The sequence below is a fragment of the Micropterus salmoides genome, unplaced genomic scaffold, assembly GCF_014851395.1.
Source record: "Micropterus salmoides isolate LMB-PRFRI ecotype aquatic unplaced genomic scaffold, ASM1485139v1 Ms_hic_scaffold_13, whole genome shotgun sequence".
Lineage (NCBI taxonomy): Eukaryota > Metazoa > Chordata > Actinopteri > Centrarchiformes > Centrarchidae > Micropterus > Micropterus salmoides.
This window is the reverse complement of record NW_024040374.1, coordinates 21,966,313-21,989,262: the sequence shown is the minus strand read 5'-3', so window position 1 is coordinate 21,989,262 and position 22,950 is coordinate 21,966,313. Positions and strand designations below refer to the sequence as shown.

The 22,950-nt window shown below is 42.1% G+C and overlaps 1 protein-coding gene across 1 annotated transcript in view; it reads right to left on the bottom strand.

Moving 5' to 3' along the window:
• The window catches only part of celf5a (cugbp, Elav-like family member 5a), a 181,898-nt gene that overhangs the window by 12,411 nt on the left and 146,537 nt on the right, over positions 1-22,950 (bottom strand). The window contains exons 6-9 of the mRNA XM_038716210.1: positions 17,783-17,911; positions 15,169-15,248; positions 8,325-8,471; positions 1,015-1,159 (exon numbers count right to left, since the gene is read on the bottom strand). Coding sequence (XP_038572138.1) covers positions 1,015-1,159; positions 8,325-8,471; positions 15,169-15,248; positions 17,783-17,911 — 501 coding nt within the window. The remainder of the gene's footprint in view (positions 1-1,014; positions 1,160-8,324; positions 8,472-15,168; positions 15,249-17,782; positions 17,912-22,950) is intronic.

The window sequence follows — 22,950 nt, the reverse complement described above, 5'->3', positions numbered from 1 at the left end:
AATATTTTTCTTCCCCACAGAAACCACAGTGCAGAGACAATTTGATATAGTGAGTAAGTTTGTATTAAGAAGCTGGATTCCTATGATGGCTTTAAAGAAAATCTAAAATAGGCCTTGTTGCACTGGTGGCAGTTCTCTCTCACACTGATTGGTTTAAAGTTACCAAAGTCATCACCTTAAAAACTCAATACTGCAGTGTTGACAAGATAGGTGAGTGGAACACAACAAAGACTTGGATACTGTATTATTTATTTCAGCTCATGCTTTTGTTGAGTGGAGAATCTTGAAGTTTCCTCTGTCTCAAGGAAAATGAAGCACTGCTGAATAAGCAAATGTTATGCAGTGGGTAGGTATTTCAAAGTCCTTCCCTTTCCTCTGTAATGTATCTGCATAGGAGGTGTTTGTTATGGAAAACAAAACCAACTGCATGCAGATCATGCGCAAGTGCTTCAAAGCACAAGGTCAAAATACTACAGGGAAATTAGTGCCTTATCTGTAAACTTACTTATTGATATTCCATATTCTGCAGCTACGATCCCCAAATACTTTCTGCATTCACAAACAACATAAACATGCAAATCCCATTGAACCTACTTTTTCATGTTAGTGTCTATGTCTTTGTCACCAGTTGAATAATTTTGGATTACCAGCAAGCAGACATCCTTTTTCTTGGCCTTGTTGCAGCCCTATTTTTTTTATTTTTTTTTCATTTGCTGTGCAGTGCACATGCACACACACAAACACGCACACACATACACCCCCTCACCCATATGCAAATATTTACATAGACATTATCAAAAACACAAGCTGACCTACAACAACATCACTGACATGTATAAATACATATACCCACACACACTAAAAGTAAGACATTAACAAAAGCCTACAAAAGGCCCTGCTTGTTGCATCACTAACCCACCATCAATCCGCAAACACACACTTACACAGCCACACACACTCACAAGAGGAAAGGGAATGAAACCGAGTGCTCACCCAGGGCTTGATGAAACTCACCCGACACCGGGGTCATGGGGGTGGGTGGGAGGCTGTTGATGTTGAGCGCCCCCATCTGGTGGATCTGTGTGGCGGGGAAAGCCACGCTAGGCGTGAGGTAACCTCCGTGGCTTGCTGCCATGATGGCTGCCTGCTGCTGCATGAGCTAAAGAAGAGGTACACGGAGAGATGGGTGGAGGAAAGGAGGGTTGGATGGGGGGTGTGTGGGAGAGCAGAAGTGCGGGAGAGGTGAGGGGAGGACAGATGGTAATGAAAAATATAGTAAGTTGGGAAGGAGTCAGACAAAGACGGGAGAAGGGGAGCGAGAGAGCGAGAAACATGGCAAGGGTAGAACAGAGGGAGGGATGTATGTTGAGGTTGATGGATGGATAGTGCATGGGAAGTACAGAGAAAGTAGAGCGGAATAAAAGAAAGGGAAGAAAAAAGAAGCCTGTCAACCTATGTTTAGTGAATCTGTCTATCCTCCCAGCAGGAGGCCTGTCACCAGCTGCAGAAACTATTTAATAGCTGTCTGTTGGGCTCATACAAATCAAGGCATTGACATGTGCACATTATCTCTGTGCTCAGGGAACAGGAAAAGTTTGCAGAAGAGTTGCAATGCTTTTTCCTTACAATCATCAAACTTCACAATGCACTGAGTATCGGGAAGTTTGGCTGTATAGAAATGCTACAGACGTCTCACACTCTCGTCTGTTTCTCCCAGGACTCATCTCTAATTTTTGTGATGTTTTTGTAATGATTGTTGCTTGTAGACTGACATTCATCCAGAGTCCAGAATTTGCTGTGTTTTATAATTCAGTGATAAAACACTAGGCATGTCTCTGGGCTAGTTTTGCCAAGTAGAAGGCATTTTGCAAACAGAATACATTTGGGAACTTCATTCAATGACTACAGTCTTTGCCACTGATGAGTTGTTTGAGAGACACACTTCTGCCAGACAACATTGTGTTTTTTGGTACGCAGAACTGCACTCTGTTTTGAGGTGTCACTGAATCCAGATGCTGAATGAATCATTAAAACTGTATTTTTAAAGCAGGCGTAGCTGTCAGCTCAGATTCCAGACCATATTAGTAATACAGTATGTTAGTCAGAAAATTGCAATGGCAGTCGATTCACCCATTGGACAGTCCTACAAAGAGATAAAATCAATACCCTTTCATTCACTCTGGTGCTGAAACTATTTTCCATCAAATGCAGCCCACAGAGTATTTATTCATATGCATAGGACATGCTCACATGCACCGTTGCCCTGCACTGCGCTCACACACATATACACACAACATGCATGAAGTGCGATAGAGACTATTTGAGTTTCCACACTCAGCTTAAATTCTCCCTGTGCAAACCACATGCTGAATGCCTAATTCAGAAGAAAATCCATTATTGTACAGTGGCTTTTGCAGCTTGTGAACAACTGGGTTTATCGAGGGAATCAACAATCTTTTGCAGACTGTGTAGTTATGCAGACCTGTGTGGCACAGGAATACAAACACAGCTGGACCAACCTCTTACACTGGTCTATGTGCTGCTATGTGTCAGGGGAGCTGCTGATGGCCGTGGCCTGAGAATGACTTGTATAAGCAGAAATCAAACTCCTCTGCCACTGGCAATAATGCTAATGACGATGAGACAGTGGAGGTATAGCATGCCACTCTGCTTGTATTTGCATGGGGACCCTGCAACGGAAAAGGAAATTATTTTCCCTCAGTACCCCTGTCAGGTAACCTGAAAGCGGCTGTCCCGATGCAGAATGCCCAGTGCTGGCATCTCATCCATTAGCCACATGCCTGGCCACTGCTATCTATTAACGCCTTTTGTCATTTGCATAATTCCACTGTGACAAATGGGGATCATCCATTCATTTCCAAATAAGATGAATTGAGCCTTTAAGGGGGCATAGCTGCAGAATACGGCAAGGGACAAGAAACTAAACAAAAGCAATGACATAGAAACAAACAAAGAGGTCTAGAGGATCTGGGGTTCCATTGCTTTGACAATTCTGTGAGCATTAGGATGTGAATAGGGTTGGACTTAAGGATGAAGGGTCTGACTGGGCTGGTATTACAGAATAAATACACTGTCACACCACTCACTGTTTTTTTGTCTTTTTTTGGGCTTGGGAAGACTGGGGACTTAGGGCTGTTTCTGAAAAGGCTGCAGTCGATTCGTTGTGGCCTTATACAAGCTACAGGCCTGGGTGGAGCAATAATGGAGTGGGTTTGAGTACTAGTGACTCCAGAATGCTAGCCTCTCTCTCAATGCATGTCTTAGATAATGCAATCCTTAATGTCATCCGTCAGATTGTCATGGATAACAACTCTAGCATTCATTGATGCTTCGTTCCAAATTAAAATGCAGCAAATTGGAAACCCAAGCATGTAATTATGTTGGAATGCAGTGGTTAGTACAAACTGGCTCTGATATAAAAAAAAAATAAAGAACAGAAAGCAGAGTGGTTATGTTGACAGACATATTCAAAGTCGTTCCATTTTACTTTTCATATGTATATGCTTTTTTTCCCTTTTTTTCAAAATTTCAAAGGCATTATATTCAAAAGCCATTCCCATTTCTTTATTTATGCACTAACCAGCAGATAGCAAATGTCTCAGGCGGAGAATGTGCATTACTGAGTCTTCATTATCACAGACAACCTTTTCTGCTTCCTCTTGAAAAGAAAGGAGGAGGGAAGAAAAGGCAGGCAGAAACAAGGGGGACAAAGGAGAAGCGCGTGAGATGAAAGGGAGCAAAGAAAGTTGCCCGGGCTCCAGCAGCATTCATTTAGTGTCAGACATCTGCTTTTTTATTGCAACCTGATGGCATTACTCTCCCCTGGTGCCAGCAGGCAATCACCTCTTTATCACATGGCAATTATCTCTGTAGCGCTGCTCTGTGACTCGCTGACTCTCAGCACTGTCACATGTGACCCCTTATAGCCCAGCCAGCCGGGGAAGGAGGGATAGGTGGAGAGAGGGGGAGAAAGAGCGAGAGAGAGAAAGAGAGACAAAGTGAGGGAAAGAGAGAGACAGAGAGGGTGAAAAAGGTTGAAAAATGAGAGAGAGAGGGAGACAGTGGGTCAATGAGGTGAACTAAAAGACTGAAGACAGAAGACTGAAGCTCAAGGGCCTCATTTGTTACCCCCATACTAGCAGGCTGTGTTTCCACAGAAAGATTTTAATAGGTTTTTTCCATCTGATGCTCTTTGCTATGTATGTACGTGTGTGTGTGTGTGTGTGTGTGTGTGCGTGTGTGTGCGTGTAGAGCTAGTCCTTGCAAGTATAATATAGCTAAACCAGGTCACACACATGCTCGTGTGTAAGTGTGCAGGCAGTTTACAGCACAGCCAAATGATGCAGTAATCTGTTACCATCATTTCTCATGTGTGCTGTGTTTGAATGTGAGTCCCTCCAACAGGGGGAGATGTTTCCTAATGTGAGTTTACAGTCATCATCCTCCCTCTCATCCACCCACACAGTGTCACTATTAGCACCAAGTTAAACCATTTTCTCTGCTCTCATTTATCTATCTCACACTCAGTCTAATGCATCTTTTAGAGGTGCAAGAGGGGCTGGAGGTGCCTTTAAATCTAAAACTTGTTTCTTGTCCTCTGACACAGCATGTAGTCCTCTGCCTAAAGAGTCCAAGGGAAGCTATAAAATGGCTGTCTTCACAGAGATGCTTTGGAAGACGAAGGATGAAAAGTGACTTGAATCAAATCTAATCGTGTACAAATATGATGTTTGTGTCTTGACGGAGTAATACAAAAGGTAATAAAAGCTCGTTTTATTACCCGCATTCAGCGATTCATGGGAGAACTATTATCATTCACTACTAACACCGGAAGGAAACATGGAATCTCACTCCCTCACTCTTCTTCAGCTTGTGTTTTATGAAATCACCTTTTTGCAAATAGATGTCTCCTGTCAGAGCACACCAGTGTCTGTGTCAATCGTTGAAAATGGCACATTTCTCATCTTTGGCATATGTTGTCAGTGTTGTACCCCTCCAATTTGTGTTCGGAGCCCCCTCCCTCTCCTGGTTTGACTAAAATCCAATTTACTGGCTGTCAGCTCAACTCTATAATCCTATCCACTGCTGTAGTAGAGAGGTAGCTCTTTGAATTTACCATGTACTGTACTCCCTGGTTATAGCTATATATACCATCTCTCGCCACGTCTGTATTCTATACTGTGCCACCTCCTCTTCCCTTGGCCGGTGTATATGGAGAGTAGGCGAACATGCAGTGTGTCTTTGGAGATAAAGTCCTTTTTCTGTCACTGCAGGTTTTTCGTCTTGGGGGAATATCTGTAGTTTATCTTGCCGTAAAGAAACATTCATCGTATCAATTCAGCACATTCCCGGTGGCTACAGGAGAATCAAGACTGGATACCATGTGCATGCAGCCAGCACCAATGACTGTAATGTAATCACAGCTACTGCACAAGCTGGACACCCACACTAAAGATAACTAATATTTCTCTTTATAGCACATTATTTCATACCTAGCAGTCCAAAACTATATTTAGACTTATTAAATAAGTCTTTAGTGAGATATGAAGAAAGAGCCACGCTAATAATCCATTTCTGCCTCTTGTGCACTCATTACTTTATCAAAAGTTGGGATGAGTTTATCTCCAAGGTTGGCTTGCCTCGGAGTTCCACCACCGACTTGCTTTATTTTGCTAAATTCATTATATGCAGGTGCATGGCATCCACAGTCACTGTGATTCATAATACTAATACAAGGGGAGCTTCACCTTCGCTAACATCATTCATGCTGTATAATCTTTGTGTCGAGAAACCACATACGTGCAATTTGTCCTTTAGATTTAATGGTAATTGATTCTCTCTAATGCTGAAGTATCCCCCATGCCCTTGTTACTTTTATTCGGAACTCAATTTCCTAGCATCATCCTGCTCTTTGTCATATTATATGTGTGTGTGTGTGTGTGTGTGTGAGAGAGAGAGAGAGAGAGAGAGAGAGAGAAAGAGCATTTGCTGCGCAGTGCGTGTGAGTGTGTACACTCTTGTGTGCCTCTGTATGAGTCGACACGGGTCTCTGCCACAGTAAATAAGAGTCATGGCCAACCTGAGCGGGGCACAATGGTCTCCCCGCAGACCGCCACTGCCTCCACCACCCCTTAAACATTTGCATTTCTCCACATTTCCCGGGCAAGGGCTGCATTTCATGAATGGTAATGAAGGTGGGAGTTTTACTGGAGAGAGCACAAGAGATGGCCTCGCAATTACTCTGGTATGGTCAATTTGCACATTTCACACAGTCCCATGGCTGTGATGTGAAAATGAGGGAAATGGATAAGCCCCCAAGACCTGGCTAACATCAACAATTAATCCTGGCATTTAGAAACAGCAAAAAAATATATAACTTACAGGAAGAAATGAATTTGTTTTTCTCCTTCTCTCTAAATAAATACTCTGCGGATCCTTATGTGCATTTATGCAGTGTGTTGTGACAGAGGCCCAGGTTTTTATCTCAGTGCTGGATGGAAAGCTTTTCTTAAATTCATTTTTGCCTGTTTCAAGTAGGTTGTGCGCGCGTGGGCATGTGTGCGCACGTGAGGGCGTGCGTGTGCGCTGTCTCAGCAGGGAGAAGAAAGTTTGTGTGCAGATAAGTTGCCCATGGAATATTCTGAGTCAACTGTGGCCCCTGAAGCATCTCATGGGCCCAGAGGGAGGGACTGGGGGAGGGAGAGGGGAAGGATAGAGAAGCAGTGTGATAGAGGGTAGAGGGGGCGCATGGTGAGAGGGGCTGCATACGCTGTCTGAAGTCATCAAAGAGCCGGGGGTCTGCTGTGTGTGTATGGTGCCATGCCCTGAGGGGGGGGTACGGAGGACGGGGGAAGGAGGGCAGAGTGAAGCTGATGGGTTGGAGGGTACAAGTTAACTAAATGTGTGTGTGCCTACGTGCTGTGGGTAGTGAAAGCCTGAATGTAATGGTGGGGCAGCACTGCTCAAGGAAAGGAGAGGAGAAAGAAGTGGTGCTGATGGAAGTGATGATAGTTTGGCAAGCAAATTTTCACTACTAAGAGGTATCAAAACACACAACTCCCTCTGTGTACTGAAGTTACAAGAAAAAAGTTATAAATGACAAGAAATTCCAAGAAAAGTTATTAATGACAGCTTTCAATGGCAGATATCCTGTGTTAAAATATCTGATGTTTGCTTGGACCAAATTACAGCTAAGCTAAAGGCAGTTATAGTAAAGTAGTTAAATTTTGTGTGCCATGTGTGATGTGAATTCTAACACATCAGTGGTCCTACCTCAGCAATATACTGAACTACCCAAAGGGGATTACAAGTCAAACAAACACTTGCTAAAAGACACTGTGTCACATTTGTGTATGGTCTTTCAAGTTACTCTGGCTGTGTGAGCTTTGTAGTTAAATTGTGTAGAAAATGGAAACAATCCTGTTGAAGGTTAGTGCAGCGTATATGTTGCTTAGTCCATCCATCTCACTGTCCTGGAGCTGAATCCACAGGGGAGGTTTGATTCTTCCATTGGAGGGCTCCCAAGTTGGAACTTTTCAAATTCTACACCTAATGGCTTAAAACATTTTGGCTACATCAAATATAGCTACCCAGACTATATATGTTGGTTAATTTGGTGAAATAAAAGATATGAGATTTATGCATTTAAATGCACAATAACAGATTTTTTTAGCCTCATGCTGGTAGCAGAAACAAGCACTGACATATTCCCTTATGAAGCCCAACATTCAGTCTTCTTTGCTTTCCTCCAACTACTGAGGAAAATATCTGGCTCTTTATCTGTTAAATGCTACCGTGTTCACCAGCTAGTGTCCGCCTGCTGTTTGGTGCTAGACAGGGAGCGTATAGTAGGTTTTTATTTATTTTTTTGCCGAAAACAACTGCCTACTGCGGCTGAAAATGATGGAAATCTTTGGTGATAGTGAACTGAAACAGTAAAGTTGCAGGCCATAAAAACACTGAACCGAAAGACACAGAAACGAGCCGAGGGAAACTGCAGAATCCAGTGGTAACTCTTTGTGGGTTCGTCATTATCGACGATACCTTTCACATACCCATGCGCATTTACTTCTACTTCTACTTTATGCATGTTAATATAAAAGATATTATTTGACCATGACTACAGCAGAATCAAGGACTTTACAGAACAAGGGGAGTTAGCAGTATCCTGACATCCTGACAGTTTCACATTCAGTGAGTAAAGCTCATGCATTGAAATTTCATTCATTCATGTACATATCTTTATTTAAGAATGTAATGTTTGTGTTGTTTTGTGTGTGCTACATGTGTCTTTTCCAACTCACCGCATGTGCGTAAGAGCTGTAGGTGCTGAAGGGAAGGGCGATGGCTGGGTTGAATATGCCAAACTGCCCAACCATCTGCTGCATACGTCTGATGGTGCGCTCCTTGTCTGTGTCGGCAAACTTGACCACCAAGCTGGAGGAAGCACCCTGAGGGGGTAGAAAAAACTGAAAATCAGAGAGAAAAGAGCGTGGATACTTAACCCTTCTTTACTGTAGGCACCTTCACCGCCAACACTCACAGTATCTCATCCTCTATCCCCAAAAGGCTTTGCGACACTTCAGGAATAATTTGCATGTGACTGTTCTGATTTACCATATATTCAGAGACAGCCACTAACAAAGGGCTTATACAAGAGCAAGAAGAATGTTACTGGTTATTATTTCTGATTTCTTAGTATGCTGTGTTCATTAGCAACAACAACTTCTGTTTACATCAATATCTAGCTACTCTAATTGCAAGTCAGTTTGTTTTGGCATTCTAGATGCAACATTATTGCACATTTGTATTGTTGCAGAAAACCATGCCTCCTTATTATGTGGCTTGCATACAAAAACATGAATCTAATAGAGATAGGTGAAGAATAAAAAGATTCTACTTACTGAGTGAACAGCTCTGTTCACTCAGTAAGTAGAATCTTTTTATTAAGTAGGCAGATGTGCAGACAGAAACCATCCATTTATTCAATTAGTGTTTAGCTTATGTACAAAGTCACTCGGGGCAAAGCAGCCTTGCTGTGCATGACATAAATACTTTCCCCCAGCTTTCCCCCTCTCGTACAGTACATATATGTAACTTTGGTGCTCCCTCCCACAGTTAAGGTTAAAACAGCTACAACATACAATGATTTGAAATAAAAGCTACAATTGCTAGTGGTTCCTATTGACCTTGGTGAAAGTGTTCTTCAAAGAAAATGTTGCTTTTTAGAGCAATTTCTCTCATTCTGTCTTCCTTCTGTTTCAGCCTTACACCTTTTTTCTATGGCTCTGGCCATCCATCCCCTTATCAGCACTATTTCCTCTTTCTGCAGCCCAGTATTGAAAACAGCAGGTGTGTCTGCCACACACCCTTCATTAAGAATCTTCAAATGATTTAGAGCTACAGTTGACCTTTTGTGTGCTCCGCCTCTCCTCCCCTCTGTGCACCCAAACTGGCCAATCGATCCACATAAAAGGCCGAAATATTACTCTGATCTGACAGTGTAGAAAGGTTGTGTGTCAGTCACAATAAGAGGACCTCTGAAATTGATGCAAGATTGTCAATAATAGTGGTGACTGGTGAAATGACTGAATTGAAGGTTGGGGGTTGGGGCTTTTAAAGGGCTGAATGGGTATTTCTTGGTTTGGTTGGATCTTGGTGAAACCTGGCAAGAGCTGTGTTGGATTATTGGCAAGCAGTTTTTATATTATCAGTATTTTCCTTTGTTTGCATTTTCCCTGACTGGGGTGTCAGGAGTTCTGCTAATAAAGACATCTACAGATAGCAAGACATGTTTAAAGACAGGCACTGGACCTTTTGACTGTAGCATATAGATTTTATCCTCCTTTACTCTTTCTCCCCCTTTTTTCAATATTCCCCCGAGCGCTCTCCTCCTGGCTTGTTCACTGGTTGAATCACAGGTTTGAAGGATTGTAGGTGAGCGGGCAGTTGGTTAGTTGGCTGCCAAACTATTGATGCAAGATGGCTGATTGTCTAGTTAGTTGAGTGATTGACTGACTGCTGGGATAGTTGGCTGGATGGTCGGCTAAAAGACTAATTGTCAGACTGTCAAGCTGGCTGACAACTATACTCTGGCCAGCTGAGTGACTAATTGTTTTGCTTCTCACTGCATGTGCCATTCTGCCACGTTGGAATAACACTTTTCCTGGTCCTTAAGAGTCATGTATGATTCTTGAATAAACAGGATAGAAACAAGAGACAGAACAACATCATCTATAAGAAATGTACTTTCTGTTTCTCTATCTCTTAAGCAACATCTTACGTATAAAGACTACACTCAGTCACTTCAAGTTTAACCTTGGCATAGTTGCCAGTTTAGGGTTTGTCTGTTGTGTCTCTCCAACTCTTTACTATCTGCATCATTAACTTTATTATGAGGTTTAACTTTGTGAGCATGCAGGACAGCGCAGTGCAGGACCAGAATACATAGGAGATGTGCTAGTACATATTGAATATTTTAACTCACTCTCACAGTTAAAAAAGCTATTAAATGCCTACCCGCTTTGGTAATGAGAGCTGCGTGTTCCTGCTCTGCTTCTCTAATTTTTGGGGAAGGCTGAGTTTTATAATCTGAGGATATTAAGTTGGAACACTGAAATCAACCTCTTTTCCAACTAGAACTAGACGGGAGTGTGCGTACTTGAATAATAGCCTGTCTGGTTGTATAAGCGCCTTGTGCCATTGTCTTTCATACACGTGCATGTATTTCCCACTCTCTGCAAAGCTTTTTTTCCAAGAAGGTCTATACACTGACTTTGCCCTCCCACTGGTTCTCCTCAGGACACCCAAATCATATGGCTTGTTGGCTAAGCATCCGTTGCCACATTTGTTTATCTCCCAGGTTTTCCCAGTTAGGCCTGTCAGGATATCAGTGAGCAGAATCTCCATTTCTATAAAGAGAAGAGGATGAAGTGTGAAGTAAAAGTCTCATTAAATTTTTAAGCTGCCAAGTGTGAGCAGAATCCCCCCACCAGGCGGCTCCCAGCTGCCTAGAGAGCCACTGAAGGAAGGGGAGTTAAACAGGGATGATAAAAAAAAAAAGGCACCACAGAGATTCAGAACCAAAATGTAAGTAAGCCTCTTTATAGGTCTTTCTCATTGCCAAAGAGGCTTGGTGTTTGTCCAAGCTGCATGCACAGCTACACATTTCTATATTTCTTTTACTTTAAACATATGCCGGCTTGCATTAGTGTAGGGTGAAGCTAGAAGGAATCACTGTGTCCTGTAATGGTAAATAGCTGTAGTGTTTATAGTGTCACATGCTGAAGGCCTTAAGGGTGTCCCAGTCTGCATGGGTTAGTCATAAAAACTATGATTCAGTCCATTCAAGTCCATACAAGTACTAAAAACAAACAACAAAAAAAACCCCATCCTGTCTTTCTGATAAATGTGATTGCAACATTATTACAACATTTTTTCATCACCTCCTGCAAGATATAAACTGCCTCTTTTAATTTAAATGCAATGCCACTACAATTGTCATCATATGGCATCATATTCCATCCACATTGCTAACCACAGATAAAAAAAAAAAGTATATTTAAGAAGTTACAACTTAATACTAAAAATTACTTTGACCAGAGATTTCCCTCAACAACTCCAGTGCATAACGTGCATTTTATCTGGACACTATTTGGCATTTGTTCTTGTTTGTTTTGAGGCTATGCCGAGTTCCACATATCTTAAAATATAACAAAGTTCCCTTAGTCACACTGAGTGCTATATTGACGCTACAGTGTATAGCTTATAACTGATGTCCTTTGCATGATACCATTCCATGTTTATTGTACTAATTAGAAATTACCACACATGGAATCATATAAACACACATCCTCTTTGAGCTTGGCTAGTAAACTAATGGATGACCGTAATCTATTTGGTTATTAAATTGTGAATTGCCTGGGGAGAAAAAAACTTGGGGGAAATGACAGGTCTTAAACACTAACTTAAAAATGTAAAGGCAGAATGTTGTTTAATGGGAGCAACACAAAGATCCTTGTGAAATCATCCTTGTGAAATACTGACATTTTTTGCCTTTCACCTTTAATTGTATTATTAGTTAAAGCAGTGACATATTGATCTGTACATTAAAAAAACTTGACTTGTTGAGCATCAAATCCTGGCACTCATTGCACTTGTGTGTGTATGTGTGTTCTCTGTCTGAAGTAATAGAGATTCATCAGCTGGGGAATCACATTTGGATGCTTCTTTTTGCTGTTCTCCTCACTCTCAATCATCTAGCTGTCTCTTCTATGAAAACTTTACCTCATTTGCTTTCCCATGTTCTGATCTCATCCTTCCATCATTCTGCTCCAGTGTTTCTATCTTAGCCCCTGTGTCAGCTGAAACAGATTCAAACCCAGGCTGAGCTGCCGTAGATTGTGCAAAAATCAGCATGGCTCTATGGACCTGACCCACACCCCCCTCATCTCGGTGTAATTCTGTCCCGGGACTTACTTCCTACACGGCCCTGCTGAATCCCAGCAATTTGCTTTACAGCTCTAGCGTTTAAATGTTTAATTGATCCATCATATACTGAACTGTGGCAGTGTGTGTGTGTGTTTGTGTGTGTGTGTGTGTGATAGCCGAAGGAGGCTGAGGCATGGTGGTTGTGTGTATGGGAGGCGGAGGTATGCATGCTTGAAATATGACGGGTTAGGGTGTGATGGAGATCCAGCCAAGGTCTTACATGTGACCTGCAGATGCACTCCTATAATTCATCCACTTACACTATCTTACTATCATCATTCATCCAGTGACATTAGGTCGTAGTTAGCCATTGGCAGATAATTTTTCATTTGGTGTCCATTACTACACAGATGAATATTTAGTATTCAAAGTATATATGCTCTTACACACGTATAAGTATATTTTTTGCGTGCACTGAAATTTATGTACACATATCTCCACACACGTGCACACACACTATGCAGATTTTGTCTTTCCTTCCCAACTTGCACATACAATACATATAAAATGCTCACTCCCCCTCTACATGAATAACACAAATGTATTCAACTCAAGTCCTCCGAGCTGGAAAATATGATCAGTCAGGGAGCCTTTGACCCCAGCCTGTGGCTGTATGAAATAATGTGACAGTGAAACAGAGAGAGGAGCAATATAGAAAGAGTGTATATGAGTGCGTGTGCTTGTGTGTGTGTGCTCATGCATATGTGCTGGTCACAAAGTGCTTCTGTTTGTAAATGTTTACATATGCACACTCATGCGTTCATGTGTGCGTGTGTGCGCACACTGATAAACTCTAAGAAGCCAGTCTTCATACTTTGGGGGATTGGCAGTAGATCTATCAAACTGCTGTAGTTAGTTGAAGTGTTAATATTCAATGCACTTCAACACCTCAGTTAGCGACGCTATTGGCTCGGCTTTATTCATGGTCATCTCTCTGAGTCAACAACCACAGAACAGCCACAGACTTGGTGTAGCAGCTAATATGCGCACACATGTACATATGCTGGCTCTGTTTGTCTTAGTTCATTAGAACAATTAATCATGTCTATTAGCCCTAGAGAAGTAGAAATGAGGTTATGACAGTTGCCAGGCAATGGATGCTCTTAAAGGTTCAGTAGCTGTCAAATGTCTTTTTTTCTTTTGTTTCACTTCTTTATTTATGTCTTATTTTCTTATGCATCCCAAAGTGTTAGAAATGAAAGATCTGTTATTACATTACATCGATGCACATGTACATGACTTCTATTTACAGCTGTGACTCAACTCCAACCAACATGAACTCAAATGGACACAGGATGTATGGTGCAAGGCTTTTCCAGGATCTTTGCTACATTGATGGACACTGTGCTCTGAATAGCACCATCCTGCTGAGGCGTAATTGTCCACCGGTGGTCCACTAATCTCAGTGAGGCAGGCACACTGTGCCCTCTCCTCCAGCAGCCACAGGATATGAGATGCTGATCAGATTTCTATAATCAATTTACCAGAGCAGGAGGTATAAATCCTGTCCATTCACTCATTCTCCCTATGCCTCTCTCTCACTCTCCGTGTCTCACTCTCTTTCCAACTCTTCCTCCCCTCCCTTCTGCCCCCTGCTTATAGTTAGATGAATAATTCAGGAGCCAATGTGGTGAAAGGTGGAGTAAACAAGTCTATTGCCTAATATCCCGAGAGGCTGGCAAACAGAGACGAGTGAGGGCAGAGAGCTAGCAGAGATAGGGGGATGGAGCAACAGAGAAGGAGGGTATCTATGGAGAATGGACATCCAGAGTCTTTCCTCATGACCTGCAGTCATTTGCACTTAGATAGACTCGGAGGTTGCGCAAAAAAGGCACAGCTGGCTTCTAGAGCTTCTCTCTGCTTTCCGCTCTTGAGCCACACATTGGCATCCATTAATAATGAAATCATACAGTGAAACACAACATCTGTGAGATAGGGTGGGAGAAAGTTCATGGTCCTTGCTTCTCTGAGGCGAGAACTATCGAAACAAAAATGAGGATAAAAGCACAGTATACTTCAAGCTACTGTACAATGTGGGACGTGACTCTCTGTCCGCTCGCTGGATGTCACGGCAAATAACTATTCAGGTCTAGAGTGTAGAGTAAGTAGCTTTTATTTTGACACCATCAGGTATACAGGGACCATGCCTAAACATGAGACACATACAAATGAGCAGTGCAGCTTCTGTGCTCATAGTAAATCCAATATAGAAAGAATTCAGAGGACACGGTGTGCTTACATAACGAGCAAATGTAATCTCACACTGGAGTTATATTCACTGATTATGCAAGCAGAACTACTGATTGATGACTCACCCAAAATTCAATTATCATTCTAAACAGTTTTATCTGGGAATTAGATTTGGATTTTTTCAAGAAGTACAATCTTAATTAAAGAGACAGAAGGCTATTTCTGGTTGTGTCTGTTTGTAAATCTGGGATCTTTATGAGGATTGTAGCACTTTCTGTAAGTAGATTGAAACCTTGAAGTTGGCGTTAAATGTAAAAGTAAGAGTTTACACCTCTTCATCAAGAGAGGTGGACTGCACAAAAGTATTGCGGCCATTGGTCTGTGTGCACTTCTGTATGCGATGATGGATGCTGCGTTGCGTGTATATGTTTCTGTGTTTTTATATGTGAGGTAGAGAGCTGTACTCACTGGCATGGTCTGGCTGCCGTGGAGGGCACTGATTGCAGACTGAGCCTCAGTATGTGTGGAGAACTTGACAAAGGCGCAACCTAGAAGAGAGAACACACACACACACACACACACAGAATATATATACTGTGAATGTAATCAATCGAGTGAGTTTAAAAGCCTACAGTATATTAATAAAGGGTGTTGAATTATATTTGACACCACAGAAAACACTGTGCAGTGAGATGCTCTCATTGCACAGTAGGCTGCCCCACTCCCGGCATTAGGCAGGCAGACAAGCAGGCAGAAGCTGCAGGCTAAAGATTGCACTGATGAAGCAGAAAAGCATGCTATTTAGCACCACATGCCTGTCTGTGCATATTAAATACTAGCTAAAGTGGCTAAACTCCACTCCATTTGAGAACTTTATAATTCCCACAACAGGATGTTCTGATCAATATCTGTGAATATGAAGATGTCAGTCCAAAGGCCAGAAACCACAGAGCCAACACTCTAGGCCCTAATGTCCTTGAGCAATACTGTGAGGAGTAGATACAGTGAAAACCAGTTGAAGATAGCTTTTTGTGGGCTCATAAAGTGAGCTGCTCATTTTTTTATACAAATTGATTCAAAGCTGTACACTTTGTCTCCTTCAGAAAGACTCCAGTTCTCAGTACTGGGGCACAAACTGCATGACTTGACAAAAAATTCAGAAACATATTGTAATCCATTTCCAGGACTAGTAAGGTGTCCCTATTTCTCCACACAAAAATCGATGTCCACTCACACAGCTACATAACAATGACATTCTCAATGTGCAGATTATGCAGCACACAATCCAGTGTTTTTTTGCATATCTCTGGTGTGAGTTTATCACACCCCTAAACTCTCAGAAACATATGAGGACTGTACATGGGTCTGTTTCAGTGAGGCAGCAGCACTAACTACTGAGCCACCATGCCCTCCTATAATTATACCCTATTTCACCTAATTTCATTTCATTTTAAGTTTCTTTTCTATTCTTATTTAATCTTTCATACTTTATTCTTCTTATCATCTATCCTGCTTGACCCAGCCGCCCTGCCATTCTTCCACTCTTAATGGGCTAACCCCTGTGGACACCAGCCAATCAAGATGCCCATTCAGCTGTCAAACCACTACCCCCCACTGAGATATGGATTGAAAAGAGCTAGAGCTCGGCATGACCTGTACAAGGACTTTGCTACAGTGGTACAAACTATTTGCTGTTATAATTATGCATTTAACTCTTAATATATTTTGCAAGCCATGCATTGCCTTTACCTTACTGAAATAAAACAAAGAGGAGTGTTAAAATGAAATTGAATAACTAGAGAGTATAAAATATTCTACTATTAAACTTACAGTATTAGTACTGTTTCACATTCCTGTACAAACAGGAGTTTGTGATGGCGAAGCGCAAAACACATCCGTTTTTTGCCAGAAAGGGACGGGGATATTTTATTGATTTGGGTTTTTAAAATAATAATAATAAAAAAAAGAATATTACAGACTAATACAAAGTTCACAGATGAATATGATAGTAATGTTTTGAGTCTGACGTTTTGAGTGTATCACCCTCATGAATTGACTTTTAAAGAGCACAAATATTGCAGAGCCGCAAAGAGGAATGCAACTTCCCTTGGCTGCCCCCATCCTCACAGTGGGGACACTTGAATTGTTTTGACATCCATCTTTCCCTTCTCTTCCTCCAAACCTCTGCAGAGTCAGAACGCTCTGGCTTCAAACCCCTTAGATATAATTCCACAACAATTTCCATAAGCGCTGGCTGGGGAATAGGCTTTGGAGACATGAAAAACCACTAGTCCCTCTGCTCTTTGCTGCATGTCAGAGGGAATTGATGTCCCCAGAAGTTTTTTGGCTGTCTTAAAAAGACCTGCAAGATATCAACACTACAGTACCCAAGTAACGGCCTGCAGTACATCCATAGGAAAAAAATGCTTCAGATTAACCCTCACAAAAAAATGAGGACAGTGACAGAATAGAAATGATGGCTTTGTTACATACTGTAGAGGAGGGTTTTTTTTAAACAAAATATATGCTGAGGAAGAGTTTGTGATGGCAAAGTCAGCATTTTTAAAATGAAATGCCCGCACTTGTTTTAACCATTGCTGTATTTGATGAGATTACACTTAGTGAAAACACTGGGTATCTTGTTGCTGGTGACTACTATGAGTGGAGAGTCCTGGATTTGTATCTGGCCTTTGGATTTTATTGCATATTAAAATACAAATTTTTTTAGGGTCTGTTGCTACAAAAAAATTACGATAATTTCTCTACAAATTGAACAAAAGTCAACCCAACTAATTATCCACTTAATGTCTCACACAGTTCCTAATTATGAAAGTTAGACAATCAATCAATATAATCAAACTATATTTGATACATTAGGTTTAACCTTTTTGTCACTGCCTGCAGCCGACTAGCACATCAAACAGTGCAGGGTAAAAATGTCTGTAATTATGACCCATGACCCATATCTGGACGCATATGTCATATATATTTTCCATGCCCCAGCTGACATAGGCACTCACACATACTGTCACTTCTCTACCAGTGACCTAAATAATGCTGACAACTATATCATGGCTCCTACCTTTGCTGTTTCCGTCAGGACCTCTTAGGACCGTGCACTCCTCGATGACTCCGTAGGGTTCGAAGAGGCGGTAAACATCCTCCTCGGTCTGTTGTTTGTTCAGCATCCCAACAAACAACTTCCTGTCTTCTGGAACAAACAGCGAGACAAAAGGTTAAATTATAACTTTGACCTCAATTATGAAGCCAATTTCAGAACATACAGTAGTGAAACCTCATTGTTGGTGAAACAGGGTATAATTCAAGAAGACGTCTATTTTTCCACAGAAACAAACAGTTTCACAGAGCCTTGGTGTAGTAGAGTATCTGTCTAGTTTATTTAGCACTGGTTCAGCTTAAGTCACATTGTATTATCTCTTTTCTAAGACTGATCATTTTAATAGCATAACTGGATTTAGTCCCATATGGGCACATATAGTTTAGCTGCTGGGGGTAAGTGAGTGGTCAGGAGCTGGAGGGAAGAGCAATGGGAAGACTAATGAAGAGGTTTCACGCGCATACACACAAAGACACACACACACACACACACACACACACAGGCATCCAAGACAATGAGCAAGCCTTTGGTCCTTTAAAAGCACCAGGGGCTCCAGGCTGCTCCAGCCTCCTACACACCACACTGTACTAGCTGTAAACTCACTCTCCCGCCCTCTCTCTCTCACACACACTTTTACCCACTCTCTCCCTTGGTCTTCCTCTCTTTCCTCTCTATTCATCTCTCTTTTTTCTGCTTTTCTTTCCTCTTGCTGATCCCCCCCCATTCTTTTTCAACCGCCTCCTTTCCTCTCTTTATCTCTCTCTTACTCTACTAATTGCTGCTGATCCAGTGTTTTTTGTGTAGCCAGAGAAATATTTCAGTATGCTCTTCAGTGAACAATGGTGTGTCTCTCCTGCGAGCAACGGAGGCTGGGAGACATGCCATGAATAACGCTGACTTTTCAATAGATAGCGTGTATGCTATTGAGTCCTGTTAAATGCTGTGGGATCTGATCTATACCTTGACCTGACACACTGTGTTTACTGATGTACTGGCCTTGTATGATTAATGCTAAAATGCAGCATGTCTCTGCTGGCAAAAAGCCTTCCCTTTATACAGATTGTTTCTCCAACTCTGACCTGTGAAGTCATAGTGGAGAGACTGAGTGAGAGACAGAACTAGCGGCCGCTGCTGTGAAGAGGTTGAGAGCGGCATAAATCACTGCCAGAGGTATTGCACAGTGTCAGAGTGACGTGTGACGACTACTGAGTGCGTCGTGTTGTTGTCGTTCCCTGACCCAGACACACGCTAATACCCACATTCCTGCAGCAGGCATGGCAGCGAGTGTATGCGGGCACAGCGTACAGCTAGGGTTTCAGCACTCAGCACCACCAATGATGCACCTTTAAAATAATCACCCATGTCAGAGTGTTGTCTAGGGAGGGGTGTCCCTGGTGCTGGCTCCTTATTGCAAGTGGCAGGATCAGAGCCTATGTATCAAAATGGAAGTGATGCAATGTGACATCTGTCAGGGTGGATTGGAGAGCATTTATCTGCAAAAAAAGGAAAGCCCTGAACTGGAAAATGAAAGGCCAAGATGGTCCTTCCTTTTGCTGGAGGGAGAATATAAATTCTGAGGTTGGATGTGGGAGATGAGTCGAGGAGAGGGGGAGGGGCTGGACTGCATAAATTTCCCTGAATGCCGCCGGACCACATCTCATATACGCTCCTGTATACAGCTGAAGAGCCACGCACACAGGACCACCCATGCATCCTACAGTTGCCCTTTGCGTTCCTCCTGCCCCTACTTTGGCTGCAACTCCCTTCTTCAAGTAGATGATGGGATCTGACAAGTTTTGAATGAATGCATGACCTTTATCAATTTCATATGAGCTGCACTTTGACGATCACACTATGAACAGCTCGCATGTGGCGTGTCTTAAAATACGACACAGCATCCATCCTTCAGCTGAAAGATTGCTAACTTACATGTCACATCCAGCTGAATGGAACAATATTTATAAGACTCCAAGTATAACAGGACCATTGGCCACTATATATCACATCCTTGGTTCACAGTGAGCTACAGAAAAGCATTACACACTGGATGCTCAGTCTGTTGGCTTTTGTCATTATGTCTGAAGGAGGTAGTAATCTATACACACATGCAGGAGTTGACTGGAATGTAAGAATGATGTGTCTTTATATGAATTTTATATTTACAGCAGTGTTTAGTAGGAGTTTCTCATCTGTGGCTGAGAGAGAGATGGAGTGCATGTGCTTAGAAAACAAGCTAACAACGCATGAAAACAGATCATCTAGGAGATCTGTTCCACCGTCTAGGATTCTGCTGTGGCTGCTCTGAACTAAAATGCTACCTTGGGAATTCAGGTGTTGTGTTCATTGCCAATAGAAACATTATCTCATTTATCTACAACACTGCAGCACACACATATAGAGTACAAAACACCTACAGTCATTTATACATATCTTAAGGCCGAGGGAAAGACGGAGAAGGGAGAGAAAAAATTGCATGTTTAACTAGGATATCTGCTCACACCCTGAAACAGAGGATTACAGACGGCAGACTCCCCACCATGACCACACATGTAGTAGACACGTGACAAGCTGCATGTCCCACTGTTAACCATCCTATAGCTACAATTACTTTTTCTTTAGGGTAGCTATTCTTTAGACAAGTGCTGTCTAATATTTAATATAGACAAAAGATTTGGAGTCTCACAACCACGTCATATGCATACGCATCTCATAACTTATACGCTTCTATTTTATTCAATTAAGCTGTCTACACAGGGCGTGTAATGGTTTGCGAACCATATTTTTACTTTTACTTTTTATGTGCCTTACTACAGTGACTCTGCATTGGGCTCGGTGCGTTGCCAAAACATGGGTGACCTACACTCGATACTGGCCCTGAAGGCACCCTGTGTCTAGACACAGACGAAGAACGGAAGATGCTGCTCTGCTTTTTGTGCTGCTTTCGCTACATGTGCTGGACGGAAAACTAAGAGGAAGATAGTTTCTGCAGAAACCTAGACTTTTCCAAACTCACATGAATTCAGTCTGTAGAACAGCTCAAGATCATTCATCCTCGATCTGCAATTCAATTTCACATCAGTGTTTCTCAGTATAATATCTTTTTGTCCAGTGACATATTCCATATGTATGGGAACTGACCCCCCGCACTCGAGAGCTACATTATGTAATCCTTCATTATATGCAGGTAACACCAAACAACACTGTTTTGCCTCGACTCCATTTAAGCTCTTCCCACTGCATAATATAAGATGGTTTACTCATTGGACAGGGTAGCTACTTTGAACTGGCCCATTAAGCCAATGTCAAGTGTGTTTTACATAATTAATAGTAAGTCATGACAAGACCATTTCTGATTGAATCTTGTTTTTAGCTCAGTGAGTTGAACTGTCAGTCACACGCAACCCTGAAACATTCTGCAAAACCGAGAGGTTAAAACATGATTAGTAGCAAATGCTGTTTTTGGATGGCTCTTTTCTCTTTTGCAGCCTTTAAAAACAGCTGAATCATCTTTCTGTTACAGCTACTCACCTGTGGTAAATGGCATCTCCTGCATAAATGAATACAAAATAAGGCAAGAAATTATGAGCTGTTTTTTCTCGCTCACATCACAACAGAGCCTAGTCGACATGAATATCATGCTAAATTATAGCAACTCTCTGCTTTGTAGTGTTTAAAGTGAAAAGTTATCACCTAAACAATTCAGGGGTCTAATAACCACCAGCAAGTTAGCTGTGCAGCATGCTGGTATTAAGATGCATTTACAGCTGTGGTAGAGTACTGTACGCAACTTCATTGTGACACACCACTGCTATCCTGAATTTCACCCCCATCATGTTTAATTTACTCTGAGTTACTAAACAGACGCTTGTTTGGAATAAATGCATTGGCAATTAAACTCCAGAATAATGAAATAGCAATGTGCTGCCTGGTTATACATACTGAAGATTGCTGGGTCCATTTGGGCCCTTTCTAATCAATATAAGCTTTTCAGTATGAGCGCATTGAGCTTGTGTGAGGTCTTCAAGTCACTAGGCAAAAGCAAATTATATCAGCAATATTTCATATCTCAGTTAGTGATTCTGCATTACAGCATGCACATCACAAACAATACCACTGTAATTCCTTCCCTATAAATGTGCTCTAAATCTCTGCACAATACCTTCTTTGGTTACATAATGTTTAATTCCACTGGAAGCTTGAAGGATCTGCTGCTCCGCACAGCATACTGTATATACTTTCTGCAGCACAGTCCAGCATACTGGAGACGTTTTACTGTATGCCCAATGATTACTCTGCAGACTGTTGAGGATTTTGACAGTGAAATGAGACTGGGGCAGAGTAGGAGTTTTTAGAGCAACAAGAGAAAGAAAGAAAAGGAGAGAGCTAGGGGAAGCAGACGTAGAGGAAGAATGCGAGAGAGAGAGTAGGTAAGAGTGAATGTTTAGGAGAGTGAGAACGATGTGCCCATACTGTAAGTTGATGTGCATACAGTCCTGTACTTCTTGATAAGACAGGATGAATGAAAGATGTACACCATAGGAGTTGGTAAATCATTGTCAAGGGTGGGGAGGGTGAGAAAAGGGAAGGGTGGGAGTAGACTGAGAGGGGGAGTAACGGGAGTGGGGGTGATGCGGCGAAAGAAAGCACACCAACTGCCTTAGGTGCTCTCTGGTTTTCAAATCTTTCTTTCTCTGTCTCTTTCTCAATCGTTGCAACAGCAAGGGAGTGGGGATGGAAGGTGGGAGAGAGATATTGTGACAGAGGAAGAGAGTGTGCTATAGAGAAAAAGCACTTGTCAGAAGGATGGGGGAGGTTGCTATGACAACTACTTATACAGCGGGCTGTCAGTCATGTTTCATTGGAGTTTGGAGAGGAAGAGAGGAATGAAGAGGGGAGAGGGGTTAAGGAAGGAGGGGTTGGAAAAGGGTCATTTCTCCATCTGTCTGCTGAGCCGGAGTGTAAATTTGACTGTCAGGCTTGGAGATAAGGACAAATTATGAACAATATTAGCGAGCCGATAAAAAGGAACAATAATGAATGGATAAATATATTAAAACCAAATGAGATAGCATCCAGGCAGAAACTAGGGCCCTGAGAAGCCATCCAGGTTTTCTCATTTGGAGGGGAAGATA